Source organism: Melanotaenia boesemani, chromosome 17 (assembly GCF_017639745.1).
Source record: "Melanotaenia boesemani isolate fMelBoe1 chromosome 17, fMelBoe1.pri, whole genome shotgun sequence".
NCBI classification, from domain to species: Eukaryota; Metazoa; Chordata; class Actinopteri; order Atheriniformes; family Melanotaeniidae; genus Melanotaenia; species Melanotaenia boesemani.
Genome location: NC_055698.1, coordinates 1,817,725 through 1,843,756, shown reverse-complemented (window position 1 = coordinate 1,843,756; position 26,032 = coordinate 1,817,725). Strand labels below are relative to the sequence as shown.

General features: G+C 41.1%; 1 protein-coding gene across 2 annotated transcripts in view; it reads right to left on the bottom strand.

Annotated features, from left to right (window-relative positions):
- The window catches only part of phf14 (PHD finger protein 14), a 114,116-nt gene extending 93,865 nt beyond the window's left edge, over nt 1-20,251 (bottom strand). For both annotated transcript variants that reach the window (XM_042012349.1, XM_042012350.1), the window contains exons 1-4: nt 20,168-20,251; nt 18,339-18,449; nt 16,571-17,310; nt 11,825-11,957 (exon numbers count right to left, since the gene is read on the bottom strand). In XM_042012349.1, coding sequence (XP_041868283.1) covers nt 11,825-11,957; nt 16,571-17,310; nt 18,339-18,449; nt 20,168 — 985 coding nt within the window. In that variant the 5' untranslated portion in view covers nt 20,169-20,251. The remainder of the gene's footprint in view (nt 1-11,824; nt 11,958-16,570; nt 17,311-18,338; nt 18,450-20,167) is intronic.
- Nucleotides 20,252-26,032: the final 5,781 nt, after the last annotated feature.

Genomic DNA, 26,032 nt, shown 5'->3' with positions numbered 1-26,032 from the left:
CTGATGTCTAAGGACTTGGCTTACTCGTTGCTCGTTTTGAAAAACCATCTCCATTTAAAATTAATCTGTAGGTGAACCAACATTTGACTGATTCTGTTACAATCTGTCAAAACAATAAAACGCATCAATTCAACATTTTATTCACTTTTGATGGCATATATTACATTATTTTATTTCTGTCACTGTGACAGGGCAATATGTGCAAATAAATATTGATTTTAAGATAATAAGAAACCTGTTTCTGTCAGTGGAACTTGAAAAATATATTTTTTAATAAAATTCAGATTGTGTGAGCTGCAACACAATCTGATGATCCAGAAAACATTTATTCCACCTGTTTAAGGAGCGCTTGGTCAAACATTACACTAGCCAGAATCACAACATTCCTGTATTCCATATACGACAGTAAAAAAAATTCAGGATTGGCTTTTCTTTATGGGATTTCTGACGACAAGGAAAATAAAGCCTCCATCAGCAGTGTTACTGGATAATGTGGGGAAATGATTCTTTTTTCGTCTAAAAGAATCTCAGACACAATGACAATAAACCCACCAACACGTCTCATAGCTAGATAACAGCTCTGAGGATGATGTGTTTTACCTTTTCTACATCTACTAATTAATGATACCACTGCTCTTAAAGGGCAAAATAAACAATTCCCATCCAGGCTACGTAAGAAAGAACCCAAAATAAGTTTAACAAATAAATGTGTGACAAAAAAAGAGCTTTTTCTGGGTGAATGAAAGCAAAGGGAGCTGCTGTGTGGTGCTAGTGCTGTCTGGTTGTATGACTGATAAGAACCAGATAATGAAAAGGTCTCCCGGTGAGAGCAGGACTTCTTTATGAGCTCAGTGAAGATGTGAAGCCTCGCTCATTCCAGCTTTTGATCCCCGACCCAGGTCTTCCTCACCCAGCTTTCATGTCAGCTCCTGTGTTGGTCTGAGAGGGAGTGAGGGTGTCGGGACAGAGAATACAAGAACAAAGAGGAGCAGAGCAGACTGACTGCTGATGCTGACGGCTCATCTCTCATCCCTGACTTAAAGTGATTCCATGTTTCCTCTTGTCTTAACCTCAAACGAGCCGGCTGTGATCTCTAAAATGAGCCAGTGTGTTCAGAGGGTTTCATCATGTCAGTGGGATTGCATGATGTTCTCTTCATAGAATCCAGCTCAAAGAGTGAAGATGTCCAAAATCTGGTCATACAGAATTACTAAGATTCGCCCAGAACCATGAACCAGGAAGGAAAACCTCCATCAGAACCATGAACCAGGAAGGAAAACCTCCATCAGAACCATGAACCAGGAAGGAAAACCTCCATCAGAACCATGAACCAGGAAGGAAAACCTCCATCAGAACCATGAACCAGGAAGGAAAACCTCCATCAGAACCAGAACCAGGAAGGAAAACCTCCATCAGAACCAGAACCAGGAAGGAAAACCTCCATCAAAACCATGAACCAGGAAGGAAAACCTCCATCAGAACCATGAACCAGGAAGGAAAACCTCCATCAGAACCAGAACCAGGAAGGAAAACCTCCATCAAAACCAGAACCAGGAAGGAAAACCTCCATCAGAACCAGAACCAGGAAGGAAAACCTCCATCAGAACCAGAACCAGGAAGGAAAACCTCCATCAGAACCAGAACCAGGAAGGAAAACCTCCATTGGAGGTTACCTGAGAGGAGAACGATGGATTTAAAATGTTTAGAAATATTTTGAACAAACTTTGTTTGTGTCTGTGATTAAAAGAGCCGGCGTTGCTGAATCCAGCCATGAATGTGGTGCTGACAACCTGACTGCAGGCTGTTGAGAGTAAACAGGGACCACAGCCTGCTGCAATGTAAACACAACTCATTCCAATATCAATGAGCAAAAGCAAGCATTACAGGTGCTGTTGTCATGTTATCCTCCCTCCCCTGCACTTCCAGACAACTAATATCATCCTTGCCTTTACTCATTTTTTATATGAAAAATATCCTTTTTATTGATGTAACATTTCAATCAACGGTTATTGTTGTAACTTGAAATATGCTGACCAAAAGAATTTCTCTCTCTTTCGGATACACGAAGTCACCAACACGATTAAATGGAATCGATGCAATTACAGTAACGTTTACAGCTCATCACGTCCGTTATGAAACGTCCATGTTTAATATTTGGTTCCCTTTATTTAGACGTTCACCTTCCTTCATGAGCTAAAAAGGAGAAAGGTAAATATCAGACACATTTTATAATCTGATGTAAGATAAATATAAGTGTTTCAACACCATTTAGTGTGACCTCGTGGTTGGATGGATTGTATACTACATCCCGGGCATTTTCCTCTGGAGGATTACAAAAATTATTTAATTTAGCTGCAACTGCAAACCAAAAAGTACTTAAAGGAGAGTTTTAGGATTTTGTGAGTTTTCTGTGAACTTCTTTGAAGTTTTGACATGATTTTTTTATTCTTTCATTTTTCCATGGCGGTTCTGTGACAATGAGCTGGACACGTTGGGTAAGTTGGTGTAGAAAGACCGTCTTCTTCTTCTGTCTGGTCTGAACACACACCTGAATTGCTCCAATAATATAACTCTGTGCTGTGTAACATGGAGCAGTTTTCCCGTGTTTGAGTAGAGGAGGAGATGAGCAGCAGCTCCAGCTGCAGGCGAGCAGCACAGGGGAAGGTGGAGATAAGAGACTGGGACCAATTTGCATATTCATAGATCTATGCATACTGAGGCAAAGGTGTAGCCTTATATCTGAGTCACTTTGAGGCATGAAGGGATTATTTTCATGAGAAAATACTTCTAAATATGTAACTTTGCTGGAAAAAGTTGACTATTTAGGGACTTGATCAATGACAGGAGAGGAACTTTAAAAATGTAGCCGTCGTCCTGTACATCACACTCCTGACTGAAAAACAAACACAAAATTCTAACTTTTAACCATAATTTATTTTGGATTTAAAAAATAAGCTAAACTTTCTTGTGTACAAACACCAAAAAAAGCAGTAAGTATAAAAGTATAAAACCTGAACCCATTCAGACTGAAGACTCAGTTCAAAACAGCTTTCTACCCTTTAGTTATCAGCTGTAATGGTGGGGGGAGATTTTCTTGGTCCACTTTGGGCCCCTTAGTACCAACGTGGTCTGGTTTAACCAGCACAGCCTACCTGAGTATTGTTGCTGACCATGTCCATCCCTTTATGACCACAGTGGAGCATCTTCTGATGCTACTTCCAGCAGGATAATGCACCATGTCACAAAGCTCAGATCATCTCCACCTGCTTTCTAGAACATGACGATGAGTTCACTGGACTCCAACGGCCTCCACAGCCACCAGATCTCAGTCCAGTAGAGCAGCTTTGGGATGTGGTGGAACGGGAGATTCTCATCATGGATGCAGCCGACAAACCTGCAGCAACTGTGTGATGCTGTCATGTCAATGTGGAGAAAACCTCTGAGGAAGGTTTCCACCACCTGCTTCATCTATCACACCAGGATTAAAGCAGTTCTGAAGGAAAAAGGGAGTCCAGCCCAGTACCGGAAGGTGGCCTGTTAAAGTGGATACCGAGTGTAAATTTCTATCTAATCAGAACTTGTTAATCATAAAATACTTTATCATAACAGAAACTTAATATATTGAAGCAGTTGGTTGGACTCGACCTGCAGCTGAGTACTATGGAAAACTCAGAAAAGGTGCATCTATATTTAGTCTATAAAACCAGAACACAACGTTTTATCTACAGCAGTAAACAGTGTGGCAGCTCAGAGCTTCAATGGAGGGACATCAGACTGCTGCTACTTACAAATACTTGACTAAATAAAAGTCCCAGTAACTCACTGTAACCTTGACTAACTGCATTCAAAGATGTCTAAAACACTGTTAACACTTTCTAATGGGCAGCTGCTTTAGGTAACTCTCAGACATCAGATGTTTTATATTATACAGAAAAAAACTGTCAAAGGCCAATAAGGTACTGATAATTAAATCCAGAAAAATGTTTAATCAGGTGACACCACCACAATCAGCTGTTGCATTATTTAATTTACAAGTCTGAAGTAGAAAAACCTGTTGGCTTTGTTTCAGCTCGTTTTACTGTAGTAACAAGAGGAGAAATACTACATAAATAATAAATGCAAACAAGTTCATTCAAGATGCAGTTTCAGGGCCGCTGCTAGCCATTCGGGTGCCCTGAGCCCATCTGCTTGTTTACAACACCAGTGACCCTGTATCTTCCTGTTAATAAATAGTCAACAACACTAGATCACACTTTGCTATTCAGATCATTTTTACCTTTAGATACGCCATGTCTATGGTTGATTAGCCTGATTTTTTCTGTCCCTTTACACAGTGCGTGGCATGTTGGTGGGAACAGCCGCTTTGTTCAGTTTTCTTCATCCTCTGAAATTTTAGCCTGTTTCTAAATCTCAGAGAGCTCAAACTGACAGATGGAAGATAAGTCACAGAACTCAGTTTGCACAATGAGCGTGTACGTACACATGAACAACACACTGCTAGAATTAAGTTAAATCTTTCACAGCCCCAGAAAAAAAAAAAAAAACAAACAAACAAAAAAAGACAAGCCCTGTTTTTGTCCTCAGAGAGGAAGATGAGAATGGCCACAAGTGCTGCCACTTCTTCTTCTTCTTCTCTCCTTATTCCACTCACCCTCCCCTTCAGTGTCTTTTCAGGGAGATTAGACGTCTCAGAGGACAAAAATATCAACCAGCCTAACAAACAAGATAAAGCTAAGACCTGTTCCTAATATCACGCCTGCCTATGGAGAAGTGGTGATTAGGAGTGTTCCCATCCTGCAATGCTGTGGGAATGAGTCAGTTCTGTTCCCTGACATCATCCAACTGGTCCAGATTTCACCTTAAAGCCAACACATCACTTATACTGTATGTCCTAAAAACAGGGATTCAGTTAACAGAGAAGATTTTTCTAACAGCTGATGGCGTGTTTGGTACCAAGCTCGACCCTAACCCTACAATGAGTAAACACATTTCACCTCTCAGACTGTGTGGACTCTTATCACCTCACGTGTCACCTCAAGCAAATTTACATTAAGAGGTCATGACCTTCAATAGTTTACATATAAATTCGACTATTTCCCAAAGACTGAATACTTATAACTATAAACAGACAAAAGACAAAAATATTTTCACAAGAAGCTGTGAGCTGTTTGCTTCAACTGGAGGTAAGAAGAAACAAGATGGAGAAAAGGGAATGAAGAGATAAACAGCAGTCAATGAGCGAAGATATTTAACACCACATTACAACCGTCTCTATGAGCACAAGATACGGAAATAAACAGCCTGAAAAGCCACAGCAGTCAGTTGGAGTGGAAATAAAGTGGAGATGCACTGATTTTGGTTGTTTTAGTTGCTCCAATGTGAAATTGATGGAGATTCCTTCGGGTTGTTAATAGCTGCTTTCGTGTGACCTTTTCCGGAACAAGGCCGTTTTTTCCAGCATTCGGACAGATAGGAACTAGGGCTGACAGCCCTCAGTTCCTATAACCATTTTCACTCCTACTCAGAGACAGGGTCTTTTCAGGGTTCCATGGGAACCCACATGAAGGAGGTGTTTGGTGACTGGTAGCTACGCCCCTTGCCAGATTTCTGCTTCTTATGGCCCCACCATTTTTTAAAAACCACTGTTGCAGCTACGCACGACAACAACAACCACAACGTGGACAGAGCATGGGATACATAGACTAACGAGGAGGTCAAAGGTCTTCTGACCGTCTATGCCACAGAGGATATTCAGAGAGGTTTTAAACACTCGCAGCGAAATATGAAAATATTCTCAGTTCTCAGTTAAAGGACGCAGGGATTTTTCACAACGCGAAGCATTGCAGGGAGAAAATGACAAAACTCAAATGACTACAACAAAAAAAAATAAGGACTACAACAACCAGAGTGGGACGAACCGAAAAATCAGTAAAGGGTTCAACACCTTGGACTTCATCTTGTACCACCGACCTGCGTAGTCATGCAGCACCGCAGCAAATGCGTGAGGCTTCTGGAGGCAGTCATCCAAAGTGAAAACACTGCACCCTCAGAGGAGTTTGAAGGTTAGTAAACAGGACAAGAAGCATTTAAGCTTCTGTATAGACCTAAGAGTTGTTCTCACATGCCACCCAAATAGCTGAGCTGATCTACTTCACCCATCTTTTTTTTGTATATAATATGGTTCTGATCCATGTTTACTTAGGGGCCATCCCCACGACACCAGATTGCAGTAAAACTGCAAAAGTATTTTAGCAAACCACCCTTTCATCCCCACAAAGCCAGGGATTAGCCTCCATGAAACCGACCATATCTGAAGCAGGTACCAAGGTGGATCGGTTTGAGTCCTCTACCGACTGCGGTATTGTGCGGCCAGCAAAGCCGCACAACTCGAGGATATGACGCCAATGTGTCAAACACGCCAATTCCCAATCCACCCTTCCTCAAGTTTTTAATGCTTTGTAGTCAAGCATTTCTTTAAGAAGTTCAACTTCTTCATTAGTCCAAAGAAATGTTTCTCTTTTGCCTCGCAATGAATCCTCAGCCATCTTCTCTTCTCTGCTTCCGATGTGAACTTCCTGCAACACGCAGTGAGCCTTTATCTGCACATGCGCTGTTTTGCTCTAGCTTTGGTGTTACTCTATAGCACCCCCCACAGCCTTGTAGCATGTACGACAGCGGTATCGTGGGGATGTTAAAGCCTTTCGCCTAGTTTTCGCCACCGTTTTCACACCTGAACCGGCTTCGGTGCCATGTGGACATAATCAGACAGAGCTGAACAGCTGCTACCAGCTGCCATTGATCAGATAAGGAAAACAGCTTTAAGGCATATAAAAATCTCTGCTCTTGATTTAATGGAGATAACAAAAGTCAAAATGTAAACAGACCATGTGCTCATATACAGATACTGGTTTAAATGGAAAACATGGGAACTGATAGAGCCACTCAGAATTGATTGTAACAGCAGGCTCAGTCATTTCAACTGGACTTAAACATTGTTTTAATGTTTAATTCCAGTTGAAATGACTGATATTATAACTTTTGCACTCCTGAACAATTGAGAATTTTCCACTATGACACATTAGCTTTATTAGCCATCTTTCATGTTTATAACTTGTGTTATCCCTTTAGTGACTACACCAGAACCAGCTGTGGCATCAATCAGCATCAACCTGCCATCTCTTGCTGCCAGCCCCGTCTGCCGCCCTACACCAGCCCTCTATGGGCAGAGTTGGCAGAAGCCAGCCACCAGCAGAGATCTTTAATGGAGGGTCTCTTGGGTGTAACGGACAGGATGGCAGGAAGGTAAGAAAAGCCAAAGTGATATGCAGAATCATCTGCATCACGTACCTGTAGTTTTTTCTGCACTGCTGTATTCACTAAAAAAAAAAAAATGGCCTTGTAATGAGTCAGAAGAATTCAATTTTATCAGTTAGGTGTGGTTTAGCCACATCTATGAAATATTAGCTAATAAAGATAATAAGAAGTTTTTAACCTTTAATAATAGCTATGAAACATTAAATAATCCACCTGTAGCAACATTTTAAGTCTTAATCCTGGGGTGTGCATTACATTAGTTTATCAACTTTTTAAAATGCAGCATATCTCAGGATGATTTTCATCATGTTTAATGAAGGTCTGGCACCAACTACTTGTGGACACTTAGAAAAGTACATACCTGTAAACATCTCACCACCTCTTTCTACATTTTAACTTTCATCTACTGCTAATTTTGTGTGACTATGTCCTTATAATTCTTCTAAACCATAAATCGGTCACAAATAACCCCTCCAGTGACGGATTACTCCTTCACCTATGCTACTGATGATTCCATAATGCACACAAAGCTTAAAGGTGATGAGATCTTTATTTTGCAAATAACAAAAAAATGAACAAGTTATTACATTTTCTATGGAACATTTTCTCTTTAAATGTGTACATCATGTATACATGTATGTTCTGTCTGTCGAGCTTCCAGAACTACTGAAACTCATATCAGCAGCTAACGCTAGAACAGGGGACTCTAATATTAGCAGCCAACACTAGGACCGTGGACTCCCATATTAGCAGCTAACGCTAGGACCGTGGACTCCCATATTAGCAGCTAACACTAGGACCGTGGACTCCCATATTAGCAGCTAACGCTAGGACCGTGGACTCCCATATTAGCAGCTAACGCTAGGACCGTGGACTCTCATATTAGCAGCTAATGCTAGGACGGTGGACTCATATTAGCAGCTAACACTAGGACCGTGGACTCCCATATTAGCAGCTAACGCTAGGACCGTGGACTCTCATATTAGCAGCTAACACTAGGACCGTGGACTCCCATATTAGCAGCTAACACTAGGACCGTGGACTCCCATATTAGCAGCTAACACTAGGACCGTGGACTCCCATATTAGCAGCTAACGCTAGGACCGTGGACTCCCATATTAGCAGCTAACGCTAGGACCGTGGACTCCCATATTAGCAGCTAACGCTAGGACCGTGGACTCTCATATTAGCAGCTAATGCTAGGACGGTGGACTCATATTAGCAGCTAACACTAGGACCGTGGACTCCTATATTAGCAGCTAGCGCTAGGACCGTGGACTCTCATATTAGCAGCTAACACTAGGACCGTGGACTCTCATATTAGCAGCCAACACTAGGACCGTGGACTCCCATATTAGCAGCTAACGCTAGGACCGTGGACTCTCATATTAGCAGCTAACACTAGAACCGTGGACTCTCATAAAAGCAGCGAACGATAGGACTGTGGACTCATATTAGCAGCTAACACTAGGCCCGTGGCCTCCTATATTAGCAGCTAACACTAGAACAGTGGACTCTCATATTAGCAGCTAATGCTAGGACCGTGGACTCCTATATTAGCAGCTAACACTAGAACAGTGGACTCTCATATTAGCAGCTAATGCTAGGACCGTGGACTCATATTAGCAGCTAACACTAGGACCGTGGACTCCCATATTAGCAGCTAACGCTAGAAACGTAGGCTCTCATAAAAGCAGCTGACGATAGGACCGTGGACTCATATTAGCAGTTAATACTAGGACAGTGGACTCCTATATTAGCACCTAACACTAGAACCGTGGACTCTCATATTAGCAGCTAATGCTAGGACCGTGGACTCTCATATTAGCAGCTAACACAAGAACTGTGGACTCTCATAATAGCAGTTAACGCAAGGACCATGGACTCAAATTAGCAGCCAACACTAGGACAGTGGACTCCTATATTAGCAGCTAATACTAGAACCGTGGAATCTCATATCAACAGCCAACACTAGAACCAAGGACTCTCATATTAGCAGCTAACACTAGAACCGAGGACTCTCATATTAGCAGCTAACGCTAGCACAGTGGACTTATATTAGCAGCCAACACTAGGACCGTGGACTCCCATATTAGCAGCTAACACTAGGACCGTGGACTCTCATATCAGCAGCCAACACTAGAACCGTGGACTCTCATATTAGCAGCTAACACTAGAACCGTTGACTCTCATATTAGCAGCTAACACTAGAAACGTAGACTCTCATAAAAGCAGCTAACGATAGGACCATGGACTCATATTAACAGCTAACACTAGGACCGTGGACTACTATATTAGCGGCTAGCACTACAACCGTGGACTCTCATATTAGCAGCTAACGCTAGGATCGTGGACTCTCATATTAGCAGCTAACACTAGAGCTGTGGACTCTCATAATAGCAGCTAACGCTAGGACCGTGGACTCATATTAGCAGCCAACACTAGGACAGTGGACTCCCATATTAGCAGCTAACACTAGAAACGTAGACTCTCATAAAAGCAGCTAACGATAGGACCGTGGACTTATATTAGCAGCTAACACTAGGACCGTGGACTACTATATTAGCGGCTAGCACTACAACCGTGGACTCTCATATTAGCAGCTAACGCTAGGATCGTGGACTCTCATATTAGCAGCTAACACTAGAGCTGTGGACTCTCATAATAGCAGCTAACGCCAGGACCGTGGACTCATATTAGCAGCCAACACTGGGACAGTGGACTCCCATATTAGCAGCTAACACTAGAACCATGGACTCTCATATTAGCAGCTAACACTAGGACCGTGGACTCCCATATTAGCAGCTAACACTAGAACCGTGGACTCTCATATTAGCAGCCAACACTAGGACAGTGGACTCCCATATCAGCAGCTAACACTAGAACCGTGGACTCTCATATCAGCAGCTAACACTAGAACCGTGGACTCTCATTTTAGCAGCTAACGCTAGGACTGTGGACTCTCATATTAGCAGCTAACACTAGAACCGTGGAATCTCATATTAGCAGCTAACGCTAGGACCGTGGACTCATATTAGCAGCCAACACTGGGACCGTGGACTCCCATATTAGCAGCTAACACTAGGACCGTGGACTCTCATATCAGCAGCCAACACTAGAACCGTGGACTCTCATATTAGCAGCTAACACTAGGACTGCGGACTCTCATGTTAGCAGCTAACACTAGGATCGTGGACTCCCATATTAGCAGCTAACACTAGGACCGTGGACTCTCATATTAGCAGCTAACACTAGAACCGTGGAATCTCATATTAGCAGCTAACACTAGAACCATGGACTCTCATAATAGCAGCTAACGTTAAGACCGTGGACTCATATCAGCAGCCAACACTAGGACCGTGTACTCCTATATTAGCAGCTAACACTAGGACCGTGGATTCTCATATTAGCAGCTAACACTAGAACCGTGGACTCTCATAAAAGCAGCTAACACCAGAACCGTGGACTCTCATATTAGCAGCTAACACTAGAACCGAGGACTCTCATATTAGCAGCTAATGCTAGGACCGTGGACTCCTATATTAGCAGTTAACACTAGAACCGTGGACTCTCATATTAGCAGCTAACACTAGAACTGCGGAATCTCATATTAGCAGCTAACACTAGAACCGTGGACTCTCATAATAGCAGCTAATGTTAGGACCGTGGACTCATATTAGCAGCCAACACTAGGACCGTGTACTCCTATATTAGCATCTAACACTAGGACTGTGGACTCTCATATTAGCAGCTAACGCTAAGACTGTGGGCATGGCCATGTTCAACAAACAACAAATGTTTTAAAAATAACAGGAAGTGATTTCACTATGCACATATGTACTCCAAAATAAATACAATAATGGACTGGCAAATGCAGACAATACTACAGATGTGCATGTAGACACATCATATCAAATTATTACAATAAACAATCGATACCTGATTTTGATAGTCATGTAAACGGGCTCAGTGTTAAAACTAGTTATCCGAGAATGTCATTATGGGGCAGCATGGCTCAGTGGTCGTCTTGTAGCCTGAGGTTTGCCGGTTCGATTCTCGGCCTGTCGAGCTCATGTTGAGGTGTCCCTGAGCAAGACACCGAACCCCAAATTGCTCCTGATGGGTCGTGGTTAGCACATCAGCACCATCAGTGTGTGAATGGGTGTGTGAATGTGATGTACACTGTAAAGATCTTTGGGTATCATTCCAGATACAGAAAAGATATATAAATGTAGACCATTTACCATTAATATTCAAGAAAAATTGGTTGTTACAGAAATTTCTGTAAACTAACCAACTGAATCGAATGGATCCGAGAAATCAGTGGCGATACCCAGCTCTACACATAAGTTTGCTGTGACCACCTGGTAAAAGGTTTGGAAATCTCTTTACTTCTGCTGGTTAGGGTCCTTCTCTGCTAGCTGGCCAGCTATGACTGCTTTTATCTTGGATCTGCTCCAGCTCAGCATTTACTGATACAGTGCTGGAGTGAAACAGCTCAGAAGCTTACCTTCATGCACAGTCACCCCACAGTTGTCACACTGGATAATCTCATCTGCATCCTCGCTGTTGTCTCCCAAGCAAACGCAGCAGATGAGGATGTGTTGAGTGTTCCAAGTCTGGGAGCGGTCGAGCAGAGCGTCCTGGGGAATTGAAGAAAAGAACAACAGTAAAGCCACTTAACAATGCACCATCCGTCTGTTCTGACCACAGATCCAATGAGTGACACTTGGTAAATCCTACAAACAATGCCCATGCATACTAAGTGGATTACAACAAAAGCACAAGCATTCCCTGGGAATCAGCTTGATAAAATCTAAATATTTCGTTGGATTGTATGTTGACTTTGTATCGGAGTCTATAATACCAAATCACAACAGGATGTACAGAGTTGGCAGATTGCAGGCTCGCTGTCTGAATCGTCTGCAGTGATTTTAGATAAAAAGGACATACCACATGTATTTCTGTACTGATACTGTATCAGTGGATCTTCCTTTACAGAACTTCTATTACAAATGTAAACGTAAAGTGTTTCGAACCTTTATCAAAATGTGTGATTTAATGAGGTGTTTCGGTTTTTATGGAATCAGACAGACACAGTATGTAGATGAAAACAAGTATAGCTGAGGCCTGTACGACAAAGCTGGATTTTCTCTTATCGGGCTAACTTTGAGGTTAACACTGGGTTTTCTGGTTCTCTTCTAACCGGGGTATACCACCACTAACCTGCTCCAGAGCAGGTTATGTTCTGGATAAGAGATCAGCAAGTATAAAAGCTCCACCTCCTGACCAATAAGTTCTTTTGGAAAATGGCCGCCCATTATGTCGACCTTGGTGCGCGGAGAGGAGCATTAGGAAGGAAGAGTTTTTAGGGTTAGTTGCATCCTCTTGATGAAGAAATAAAGTCTCCTCACTGAGCGCTTTGAAATATGTTCTTGTACTTGTTCTTGACTTGTTCCCAAGTCTGTTTAGCTCCATTAGGGCTACATCTGAAATAATGAGGTTAATAAAAAAAGGTCACACGTGTAGGCCTGTCGCGATAAGCAATAAGTCAATTAATTGAACGATAAGAAAATAAGAGCACGATAAGTTTGCCGGCCGCGATAATTTTTTTTCGTCCCCCCTTTACCATAGACTGTGTATGACAATAGGTTTCACTATGGAGTATTTCGACTAAACGCTCTGGTTTCTTGCGGAGTGATCTCTCCAGTGTCACACTTGACTGCAGCATGTTGCAGCACGAGCCGGTAAGCCGCATTTGTTTTGCACGGCTGCCAACACGCAATGGCCGTGAGACTTGCGTATTTAAGTGGCTTCTCACGCTCTCGCGCTAAACCTCCGATTCTCATGCTGAAATATGTAAATAATAGATGCAAGCATCTCCTCTTTTATTGTTTCGCTGCTTCCCACATGTAAGCAGAACACACACATTCTAGCTTACGACGTCAGTACAAAGCCCCCACTTCCTGGTCTACCGTAATAACCCCTGTAATCCGCAGGCACATTACGCAAATAGAATCAGCCTATATACTACCGTATATGACAAAATACACATTAAGAGCAATGCCGGCTAATCGAGAGGTTTGGGAGGATTCCCAGTGGGCCGCATAACTTTTGGGCCGGTGTCCCGGCGTATGTGAATGTGGTATCCCAGCTAACTGCTGGGTTGTAGTTACTTATAAGGCCAACAGAGGGCAGAATGACTTTGTTTCACAAGCAGTAGATTTTGAAGAGCAGAAGAAGAACACGGGTTTTTGTTCGATGTAAAGTGCTGAAGTTTGGTTCGTCATTAAAACCGGCATGCTTGTCTACTTGTCTGGAGTTTATTTGAAGATGCAACAGTGAAAAAGGCGCTTTTATTTATTTAGTTTATTGACCTTTGAAAATGTGTACTTGCATTATTACGGCATATGTCACTATATTAGTTGAGAATGGTCTCAAAATGACACATTAGCGCTCTGCGCAATATTATCGTTTATCGCGATAATTTCTGAGAAAATTTATCGTACAGCTAAATTTGTTATCGTGACAGGCCTACACACGTGGCATAACTGCAGAAACATAAATTTATGGAACCTACTCATGCCATCATGGTGAGGAATTAATACTCAAAAACAAACGTGCTTAGATGGGGTTGCGGAGCCTCTAAAGAACTCACTGGAAACTAGAAGCAGTGAGATCGCAGACCTTCCCCAAGACACTTGATTTAGTTTATTGTTTTATTTTTTTGACAATAATTGTGGCCATTATTTTTCAGTCAAAAACTCTAATGGCAAAATGATCCTTATCTCCCCCAAAAAGAACCCTTTTTCCATTTCTAAGATTTACTGAAAATGTCATCAAAATCCATCCTTAACTTTTTGAGTTATGTTGCTAGAGACAAATTATAAAGGTAAGTAAGGAAACGCTCTGACTGAACGTCTGGGTCGTAATAAAGTGAAATTGCTGTCTGTTTATATCATTTAATGAATTAATATTTGAATGATATTTGATGAATTAATATTGTATAATGTGACATATTACACAGAGTCTGTAATGTTCTCCCAGCATTCCTTCCTGGACGTTGCTGTGGCAACAGAGCTGCTTTTCAACAGGATGATGTGTTTGAATTCTTCACTGTCTGCTCCTCCATGGTAAAGTGTGCTGCTCTGCAGGGTTTCTCCATGTCTGACTGCGACTGGTCAGACGCAGATTGAGCTGGAAAACCTGGGTTGATAAGAAGCTTCGTCGTACCGCTTCTCCACATCATGAATAACCCTTTAAGTCCGAGGAGTTTAAAGTGAAAATAAAGCTGTCCGACTATTATTACGTATTTCAGACGTGCCTTTTGTCTAAATATTAGGGGACCCATTTGGGGAGTGTTCTATTTTTAACTGTACTGCTCAAAAAAACAATGCATTAAAATTAATGTTATATAAACTGTAATCCCCCTCAAACTTTTCACTTTGCACTTCATGACTCATATTTTTGTTTCTCCTGTTAAAATGTGTGCTGCTATTATGACAAAAATGACACTGAAATGAAAAAAACATTTTAAAAATGAATAAAACCTAACGGCTCTGATAAGGACAGAAGCTGATTAAAGCATCTACGCTTTTAAAGTGGAAATATATATTTAAGTGGAATATATATTTAATTAAATTACCTTTATAGCAGTTTATCTGAAGGGACCTGTTTGGGTTCAAAAGAATCTAAGTGTGAGTTTTTCTTGGGGGACCCGAAAAGGATTAAAATCCACCTCCTACAACCTGCTGTGGTACCGACGGCGCCGAAGCCATCTGCTCTCTGACTGGACACTTTGATTGACAGGTCACCATCCAGTCAATCAGAGGTATGAAGTCAAAAGTTGAAGCTGCAGCTTCAGAGTTTAGCGTGCAGTGTTCTGCTTTATATCCGTAAACAGATGTTTACTAAAGTACTTCTATTTTCTTACCGTCTTCGTGTGACTTATGTTTTTTACATTTATGCCTTCAGATCAATAACACTTTTATTTTCGGAGTATCTGATTTAATTTGAGCTGCTATCCACTTCTTCGTGTATGGTTCTTATTTCTTACATTCAGGCATATCACTCTTGTGTATTTTTACATTGTCTATGCTTTTTATTTTACTTTACGCTTCTGGTATGAGCCAAATGACAATCTTTAAACTTCCTTTATGTTTATTCTGTGACGCTGTAAAGCATTTTGTTACTGTTGTTGTGAAAACTGCCATTTAGATCAACATTATTCGATAATATTATTATCTCATGATTACTTTACTGTGTTTTTTCATAGAAAATGATTTATGCAGGGTTCAGAGGGAGGACAGAGAAACGTGACTCGTCTACCACTTCACTTCAGCTTTCCTATCTGCAATGCGAATGCAACCAGAGAAAAATATCTTGAAGCTATCTTGTCCTTCATGGAGAATCTAAGTCCCCATGAATATACAGAACATCTTTGGGCCATGAATTGTTGACTTGATTAATTCCTCTCTGATGTCTGGCTGCATCCCAGCAGCCCCCCATCAAATAGAAAAGTCTTGATTCTGATATTTTGTTGTAACTTTAGGATGATTTTAAAGTTGTTTGTTTTGTTTTTTTTTAAGGTTACGATGGATGGACGGACGGACAGACAGACAGACAGATAATGAATAATTCTAATAAATAATCGAGATTTCTATTTCAATCAAAATAATCATGATTATAATTTTTTGCTGTAATCGAGCAGCCCTACCCCAGGGGGTACATATACCCCCATTTGAGAAACACTGTGTTACAGCACAGCTGGAAGTCAAAGCTAGTTAGAGTTTTTTTCTAGATTTCTAAATTCTCTAAAAATTCTCTGAAAAGAAACGTTGAAACCATTTTTATAATGTAGTTTCCTGAAAGAAGCCTTCCATGTCCAGGTAGAGGGCCTGTAGCCTTTTCCATCTCTTTTCTCGGAGAGAAATCTGGAGGTAATATGTAGGATTTTGAGGAGATTTAGACGAAATGAGACTTTGTTGTTATATTAGTATGTTATCCCTTTTTGTCACCATGCAGTGGAAGTTACACATCGTAAAGAAGCAGGTAATTTGGGACTTAGTCAACAGCTTGTCTTCTCAACCTTCCATCATTTTTACTGCTGTCGACCCAGTGGCCTAACATCTGCTCACATCTGGCCAGCTGATGTTTTAATTGTGCAGACCTGAGCATCAAAGCCATGACATTAAACCATGAAGAGAAATGATCATATTATCTATCATCGTAATTCATAAACAGGTCTTCTGCTCACCTCGTTGCCCTTTCCTTGGGACATGCTGTCATTGGTCAGCTCATCATCAAACGTACTGCTGTTCTTCACCTTCTTCTTGGGCTTTTTAACTTCTTTCTCACTATCACTGCTTGTGTTGTGGTTGTCATTATCGCCATCTTCCTTGTCATCGTCGTCATCATCGTCATCATCATCATCATCGTCGTCGTCATCATCATCATCGTTATCATCATCGTCATCATCGCTGGCGCTGCCTCCATCTTCTTCCTCTGTGCCTCCTTTCTGAGTGGCTGCTTTGCCTTTCTTCTTCCCTGCAGTGGGCCTCCAGTCATTGTCATCTTCACTATCGTAGTCGTCCATCTCGTTCAGTTCCTCCATGGTGGTGAAGTCCAGGAGGGGACGATTCCTGCGGAAATTCCACTTCTTGGGCTCAGCTGAAGAGTCTTCAGCATTCAGGTTAGCATCCCCAGAAGCTGAGGTAGACACAGTTTCACCAGAGGGCTCCGGCTCGGCGCTCTTCCTGCTCTTCCGTCTGCCTTTGGGTGGGGTGATGGAGGGGTTGTCTTTGGTGGAGCTGTCTGATGGGGGCTGCTGTTTGCTCTTCTCCTCATCCTCAGTTAAATTGTCTTCAGCAGTCAGCTCTTTTGCCTCCTCATCCGCACCATCGCCTGCAGATGCAGCGTTTTCCGACTCACTTTCTGAGCCAGCAGCGCTCGTTTTTGACCCTTCATCATCACTGCCGTTTCCTGTGCCATCTGAGCCTATCAAAACACACGACAACAACAAGTTGACAGAACAGATCAAGTTGGGTGTTTGAGAAAAGGGCCGACCAGGTGGCAGCACTCATTGGTTTTGTCTTCAGAAGAAACTCTCACTGTCAAATTTGCAACCATCTCAGAGAGCTCTGTCTGCAGCTGAAATGGCTTCACCATTCAGTTTGGTCATCTTGTCAGGTGTCTGAACAAGATCATGCATTTAATTGCTTTCCAGGGAATTCATCCTGAAAGAGAGCTACCAAAAATTCTTGTCAAAGCACCACGATCCAGCATTACCACGCCCCGTAAAGGAACGTGAGGACTGTTTAAAGCTACACAGCACTGAAGTAAAAAGTGAAAGTTCAGAAAGTGAAGCTATAGCAGACAAAGTTGAACAAGAAGACGTGGAAAAAAGGAGAAGTATCTGTTGTCTGGAGGCCCTTCGCTTTTAAAAGGTCAGACAAACTAAACAGCTAGTGACTGATAATGATGTCCAGATAAAGTGTGACCAGAGGCAGCGACACGAAGAATCTGGTGAGCTGAAAACAAGCTTTTGGAGAAAGAAAATTTTCTGAAACTAAGATTAGATTTCAGTGTGTAAATGTGTGTGTGAATGTGACGTATATCTAAAGTGCTTTGGGGAAAAACTCTACATAAGTACAGATCATTTACCATTTGACCATTTACAATCTGATGCTGAAAGTGTTTAAATTAAAGCTTCCACGTAGCAAACAGAAGGCTTTAAATACATCCTGTAACTAATCACCAATCAATGATTTGGAACACTTAATGAAAATGCTGTTTTTTTCCTGGTGAAACACAGGAAGTTGAAAAAGACCTTAAAATGTTATTTAAAGGAAAAATTTACTCAAGTCATACTGGATTGTTTTCCAACATACAGGATGTTACTCACAGATTTCTTATTGTCTGCAACAGACCCTACACGTGTCCGTCACTCCGTTGTTTCACTTTAAAACAACAGATGTAATGTTTTGTGTTTGGAGTAGGTAGATATTACAAATAACTGTATTTACCCGAAGCGTCTCCCACTTCAAAGTCACTGTCATCAGAGCTGTCGTAGTCCAAGGCATCCAACAGAGAGGCAGCAAGCGGCTTCACCTGCCGTCTCTTCAAACTTCGGTCCACTGATGAAGGAAAAAACAAACACAAGGATACAAGATGAAGTTTGCTTTAATACAGACAACTCGTGCAGTTTTAGTAGCTCAATAACAATGACTACAGAACAATAAAAATACGAACTAAAGCCATGTAGAACGCACAAACTGTAGCTGACAGTTCAGAACTGAGTGGTGCAAATTAACGATAAAATAATGGGACCTAAAAGGACAGTGTAACCAGGTAACCACATTAAAACCATTTTACATATTTAATATGTTTTCATAACCTATGTCCTGATTAGTTTAAATAAAAATAGCTGTAATTAATTTATTAGCTCCACACATAATAAGAAATTTACATCGGGTAATGTTTCTCAGGCAGCTTAGTTGTTTGAAGCGGCATCAGACACGCAGTCATGTAGACGCGGTGAAGACATCTGTCCATCCAGACTGCATTTACTAAACTAACCAGGATGGATGTTATTTGTTTTTACAGTCAAACTCTCACAGCTGCTCTGATTCAGGAAGTTAGCTGAAGTTCTCAGCTGATTAAACTTTGATCAAATGTCTTTACATTAGTTTTCTGTTCAGTTCAGCTTATTTGCCAATTGCAGGATAAGAAACCACATTGGAAAACAGTTGCAAAGAGCTCAAAGTGCACTGTCAACATTTAACAGACAAAACCCCAAACACATGCCCAAAAATACAACACATGGGCACATCCTAAAAACGCATAATACTAAGAAACGACAAAAACACTATATAAATAAACAGCAGTAAAAGAGGTAACTAAAACAGTAAGGTGCATTTACTGGCTTTAGCTAAACAGTTCCTCAGGTGATGGAATCTGGGAAGATAAGGTATTGTAACGTCCTGCTGGACGTGAAAAAGAACAGGTGGAAGCTTCTCCAAGAACGACAGCTTTATTGCTCTGAATACCGGTTACTGTTGGCCGTAACCACGCCGTACACTCTTCAACAACTCTCCTCTTTCCCCGACCTCTCACCCTCCAAAACCCAGAGAGAAAGAAAAAAGAAGAAACTACTCCCACTCCTTTCCCCGCCCCTCAAACATTTTAACACCCGTAACATTAGCTAGAACCATGGGGAAATAACACTACCCTTAACATTAGAGGGACCACGATGGAACCGCTACAGTATATTAGCGCTCCTCGGTCAGGGACGAAGCTAACTGTTAGCAAACTGTTAGCAAACAAAGAGCAACGCTGCGCATTTAGAGACCTTTTAAACTGCTCAAGTCTTAATCCTGCAATCAACAGAAAAACACAAAAATCCATTTAACCTGGAATGATAACACCGTTAGAATGAAACCGATAGTTACCTTTTAATAACACATTTTATGGAAGTTTTGGCTACAAACCCTTACCTAATGACCAAGTTAGCCAGTTTGGGTTAGCAATAGCTAAACCCATTCACACGGAATTGCGACACTAGCCGTAAAACCATGAGTGGGATTCATGTGTAACAATTATATTCAATGCTAAAAAATAAGATTATACACGCAGATAAGGTAAAAACACAAACGTGAACATAAAAAAGAACTATCGTCACCAGTGTTAGCAACACCAAAATGCTAATTACAAAGCGTCGCTCGGCTAGCCTAGCTTTCAACTTCCAACATCAGTTTGAGATTTACAGGCGTTGTTCAGTTCATATTTTCTTTTTATACAACATTAACAGCCCACGCTGTATGAGGAAACCTATAAAGTGGAAAGGAAAACTCACTTTCAGCTTTGTTTTCACTTAAAGAAACGAGGATCTCCTTAACAGCATGTTATGTGGACAATGAAGAGCACAGAAGTGACGTTGTCACGGCTGGATGTTGTTACCATGGGGACAGAAAAACCAGGAAATGATGGCGAACGGCACCTTTTCCAGAGCATGTATTTTCATGTCATGGCAGGAAATCACTATCTATATTAAAGATGACTGTATGAAACTTGAAGGTGGATTTATTGTTAAAGTTACTGAAGCACCGAGGATCTCAGCCATCTCCTATTGATTTTATTTCAAACATTTGTGCTGCTCATGCTACTGATCTAAATTCTCAAGTTCTATCGGGGTCTTTTACATGATATTAAATATCCAACAATTTAACAGCTTTCTTGTTTAACCCTTTAACAATGGTATGAAGAAAAATGTGTGTTTTAAAAAACCCTAAAACCTGACCTATTATATTTAATACTGTTCACATTTCATTATTGTCCTTTGCATATACTTTACTAAAAGTAGTCATTTTGAATATTTATATTCCTTTTTTACAATATTGGTTTTAAATTAACCAGATAATGCTGAGAAGAAGACACAAAGTCAAGCCAGTGTCATAAATCCTACCAATCGTACACTCACAGGTGTTTTCAAACAATCTCAGTGTTTATGTGAATTAAAAAGAGTTAAAGCCATTCTGAAGAAAAACTAGCATACTAGCATAATAGTCCTGATTAAATGGACAGTGACTGTAAATGGGTGAGTAGTCAAGCTGATTGGAAAAGCGCTATATAAGTATTTACCATTTAAATAAGAATTTGGATTTAAATTATCTATGAACTAAAAAATAAATAAAACACATCTTCACTAATCTCTGATTCTTTGTTAAAAAGTTAGACTACCTGATACCAAAATGACTTCTTATCACAATCTTGAGGTAAAGATGAAGTCTTTGTTTATGTTAAATGTCCTGCAGCATCCCATTAAGATTTATTTACTTACGAAGAAATGGGCAGGGTGTTGTAGGAGTATGCTGTTGCATAAAATTGTACTTTGGCTCATTTTCAAAACGAGCTTTGTTTTTGTTGTCGTCCTTTGACTTTGCCAGTTTAGCAAATAAGAGATGATTGAAATAAATGAGCCTAGATTGATGCTGATAGGAGGTACGGAGAAGACTGATGAGGAAAGCAAGCAAAAGGGATGATTACAACTGTCCTTGCTTCATGACTAATGGCCTTGTATTGTGCAGAAAAGAGGTAGTTTTTTATCAGTTTGCATCAACACATTGGGGATATCAGTTGTCATCATTGTCATCATCACTATCAGCATTGTCATCATCATCTTCCTTCCTTACCCTGGTTTGATCAACATAAAGCCTGGAACACAGCCAGAGGGTAAATGGAAAATAGAGGGTATGAGAACTTAAACAGAATTCACTTTGTGAAGTAAAACTGGGAAAAAAGGTTATATCTCATTAGCAAGTAAACATGATATACTGTAATATTATTTTATCATTTATCAATACTGTGGCGCTGTTACACATACGAGGTACGCTACATTGACAAAAGTTTGTGAACATCTAGGACATCCCCTTCTCAGTCCAGAGGGTTAAAGGTGGACCTTTGCAGCTAACTACTTCAGCTCTTCTGAGAAGGAGTTCCACAAGGACTAGGAGTGTCTGTATGAGAACTTCCAGGTGGATGGGAAGGTCTAGTCTCAGCTCAGATTCATCCCATAGGTGTTCTGTTGGGATAGGTCAGTTCCTCCACACCAAAACCACTCATCCATGTCTTTATAGACCTCATTTGGAACTGAATGAAATGGTTTGGAAGGTGATGATTAATGCATTTGTTATAAGTAGCAATACTGTGGACAAATTACTTTTAAACTAATTTAATAAAATGAAAAGACAAAAATATTGTAATTATTAAACTAATTACTATTAGTGTTAATGAAAATATTTATTATTTTCTTGTCACATTAACACTGATCGCACATTATTATAGTTTCTTTTTGTGATGATAAGAATATTTTTGTCTTTTCATTTCATTAAATTTCCTCTCCACTCACTTCTACATAAATCCTAATTAATATGACAGAAAACTGAGCCGTCCTTTGAATGTTGCAGCCACAAAGACACGTTGAACAATTTTATCTCCTTTTGTTTCATAAACAATGGTCGAGTGTTTTCTGTGCCAACGTAGATAATAAACAAAGCTCTGAAGCTTCTTTCCTCAGTAAATTTAACCAGCTGTCATTGTGGCTGCATTTCCAGGACATTTCACTCATTTAGGAACCTTCATGAGCAAAAAGACCACTAACTCATATTTTCTGTCCTCTGTCTACCTTCACAAGTTCATCTCTTCTCCACACTGCACCGAATTAAAAACAAATAAATAAATTAAATATATCCACATTACAATTAAGCTGACTGTTACTTTTAAAATGATGTTCACCTCTTTTAACAACAAATAAGTTTAAAATTGCATTTTTACTTTAGGAGCTTTTTTTGTTTTTTTGATCAATGATTCAAATGACAAAAATGTTTCTGATGATTTTAGTTATATTTTACATTGCAGATTGGTGGAGCACCTTCATTATGGCTGATGAAGCCCCAGTCCCCTGTTCATCTCCTGTTCCATCTTACCATCATTTATAAACAGATTCACAGATATTGAAACTTCTCTATTTGAGGCAAAGATGAACTCCCAACCTGGAAGGAGGACTCCACCCTTCTCCATTGGAGAACCACGGCCTCAGACTTAGAGAGGCTAACGTTTATCTTGATGGCTGCATGGTGGTGTGGTGGTTACCACCGCAGCCTCACAGCAAGAAGGTCACCGGTTCGAATCTTGGCTGGGGGGAGGTTTGAACCTTGAGGGCGGTGGCCTTTCTGTGTGGAGTTTGCATGTTCTCCCCGTGTATGCGTGGGGTTCCCTCCGGGTTCTCTGGCTTCCTCCCACCATCCAAAGAGGTTAATTGGTTATTCTAAATTCTCCCTAGGAGAGAGTGAGTGTGTGTGTGTGTGAATGGTTGTTTGTCTATCTGTGTTGGCCCTGCGACAGACTGGTGACCTGTCCAGGGTGTTCCCTGCCTCTCACCTGCTAAAATGCTGGGATAGGCTCCAGCTCACCTGTGACCCGTAATGGAATAAGCGGTCAAAATAATGGATGGATGGACGTTTATCTTGATGGCTTTACAGTTTGTAGAAGCCAAAAACAGACACATCATCTGCAAAAAGCAAGGATGAAAACCTGAGGCTCCCAAACCAGATCCCCTCCTCTCTCTGTCTGAGCCCTGACATCATGTCCATGAACACCACAAACAGAATTGGGGATAAACAAAGGCATATCTGTATATCTGTAATTACAAACTTCAGGGTTTGACTCCACTGTTTATTCACTGTAATTTGAATCTGAAGCACAGAAAAGTGCCATTTAGAGGAAGAAAGGAGCTGCACAAACACACTGCATGCACTGATGATTAAACTCAACACCTTCCTCTGAGGTGCAGATGAAAATAAATGCAGACAAAAGAGGAAGGTAGAGAACAGTCTCAGACATGCGTTTGATTTAAGATGTGCAGCGAGGTTCTGCAGACCCAACGCAAAGCTGAGATTTTGAGGAAGCGTCCCGCCACAGATATCAGTCAGCCTGATGAGCCAAAGGACAGAAGCAATTACACCCAGAGCAAGAATAACACACAGTTTGGGAAATAAAAACATCACAGTAAGGATGCACCGTGACAAGTAAGCTTTAAAACCTCATTTGAAGTGGAGTAATTGCGTTGGATGTTATTTATGAATCTTTAAGTAAAATGTACCAAAATGTCTGTGTGATCTACAGCCTCCCTCCACCTCAGGATTTTGCATTTAAATTGGAATATTTATTCACTCATATGGTGTAAATCATGTGACACTGTGTTCTGCATTTATCTTTCATGACACTGCCTTTACATTTCATTTCAGATGTGGGGAAAGTGGATTGTATTACCATCCCACTGGCGATGTCTGCAGATGTCTTAATGTTCACTGGTAACCAATTACTTCTGAGGCATGCAGAACAAATTGTGTTCAAGGAAGTGTCATTTCCATGTCTCCCTTAAATAAATCAGATAATTCAATTTGAAGAACACAGAATAAAATGTTTTACTGTTTAATGGTGTTTGATTCGGACTCTTGTGGAAGCAGCAGGAGAATCAGGAGTTCTGGTTCTGGGAGGTAACACAGTTCAAATTATTTTGATGAACTTAAGTTTCATTCAGTATGAAACTATCACTGTGGAGCTGAAGTGAGGAAATGGACGCAAATGCAGGGTGAAAAGGCAGGAGACAGATGGATGCAGGAATGAAGGTTTTAATCGAGAATTGCAAAATAACTTTCAGGGACGAAACAGGAGACATGATGAGGAAACACAACAGATGAGCTGACAAAGGACAACAGAAACCGAGGGGTATAAATACCCTGTTAACTAAAAAGGAACAGGTGAAGCAAGTTAAACCAGGTGTACAAACAAACAAAAAGCAGAAAGAAAAGGGGAAAACTCAACAACATAAAAAGTAAACAGTAAAATTAAACCAAAAGTACACACACCATGACAGAAACTGATTAAAGTCACTCCAGGCTCAGATTACACAAGCTGAGCCATCTCAGGAAAAAGGGCCCAACACACCCCAGAGACCAGATCAGACCGGTGCGCTAAAGGGAGTGAAGTTTTATTGAGTTGTTTTATCTCATTTGTCGATATTTCAAACCAGATTACACTGAAGATTCTAGTGACCAAAACTAATGTCTGCATTTGTTTATACAAATGACGGGAAATCTGGTAGGCGGCCTGCAATCTTAAAACTACAGCTGTCAACAAGGGACAATTAGCACCAACGTGCAATTCCTGCAGGCCAGCTCACAGTGACTGAGATGCAGGAGAAGATGAACGAGTGGCTTTCTACCCCAGCAAGCTGGAAAATCTGTTAAAGTGTTATTGACGAAAATGCAGGACCATGCATATGCAGCAGCAGCTCTGCAGCTGTTTTCACCGTCGCCATGAACGTGAAAAACGGGACTTAAAGGCAGCGTGATCAGACCATACAAAAAAGGAGGATCAACATCAGGCTGGCCTTTCCCGGGTGGAGGGAGCTGAAGAAGGAGAAAGATTTTTAAAAAGCTGCATAAGTCAACGGTACTGCCTAAATTAACCTAAAGCTAAGTTTTCATTCGGTTTTGTTAGACAGTGTTGCTCGTGTAGCAATATTTAGTGTTATAGCACATCAGTATTAAAGTGTAACTCCACCCCCTACTTTTTGCGTAACTCCACCCACTGCCGAATTTGGAAAATGCCTGAAACTGCAGGGGTTGGGGTGGGAGGTGTGGGTCGGTCAGGGGGCGGAGAGTGTGTGGGTTGGGATGCACAGGCAGAAATGATTGACAGGCAGAAGCTCAGCTCACTGGCAAGATGCTAAGCGAGAGTCACCAAGCAGCTACGCCACAGAGCATCTTTGAGGTGGAAGACTTTCCCCTCCTGAACCTCCTCAGCTACACATGAACCAGGTGGTCCTGAACGCATCGCATCCGTTAGCGCTGTTAGCTGCCTGTCAGCAGCTCCAGCAGCTCTGGAAAGCTGTGGAGACTCGCGGCAGGTTGTGGCAGCTGCAGGAAGAGATGCTGCTACGATTTGAGCTGCTGTCACCATTCCTTTTTTGACCAGCTGGTAAGTGTTTCTAGCTTTTCTTTCTCTTTTTTTTATTTTTTATTTTTTTGGAGGTTAGTTACAATAAAAAAAGGGAACAGCAATAAAACAGTACATGGTTTAAACCATGTCTACCAAAGCTGAATAAACACAAAGTTGTATTTCATTCATTTCTAAATGTCATTAACTAAACATGTTT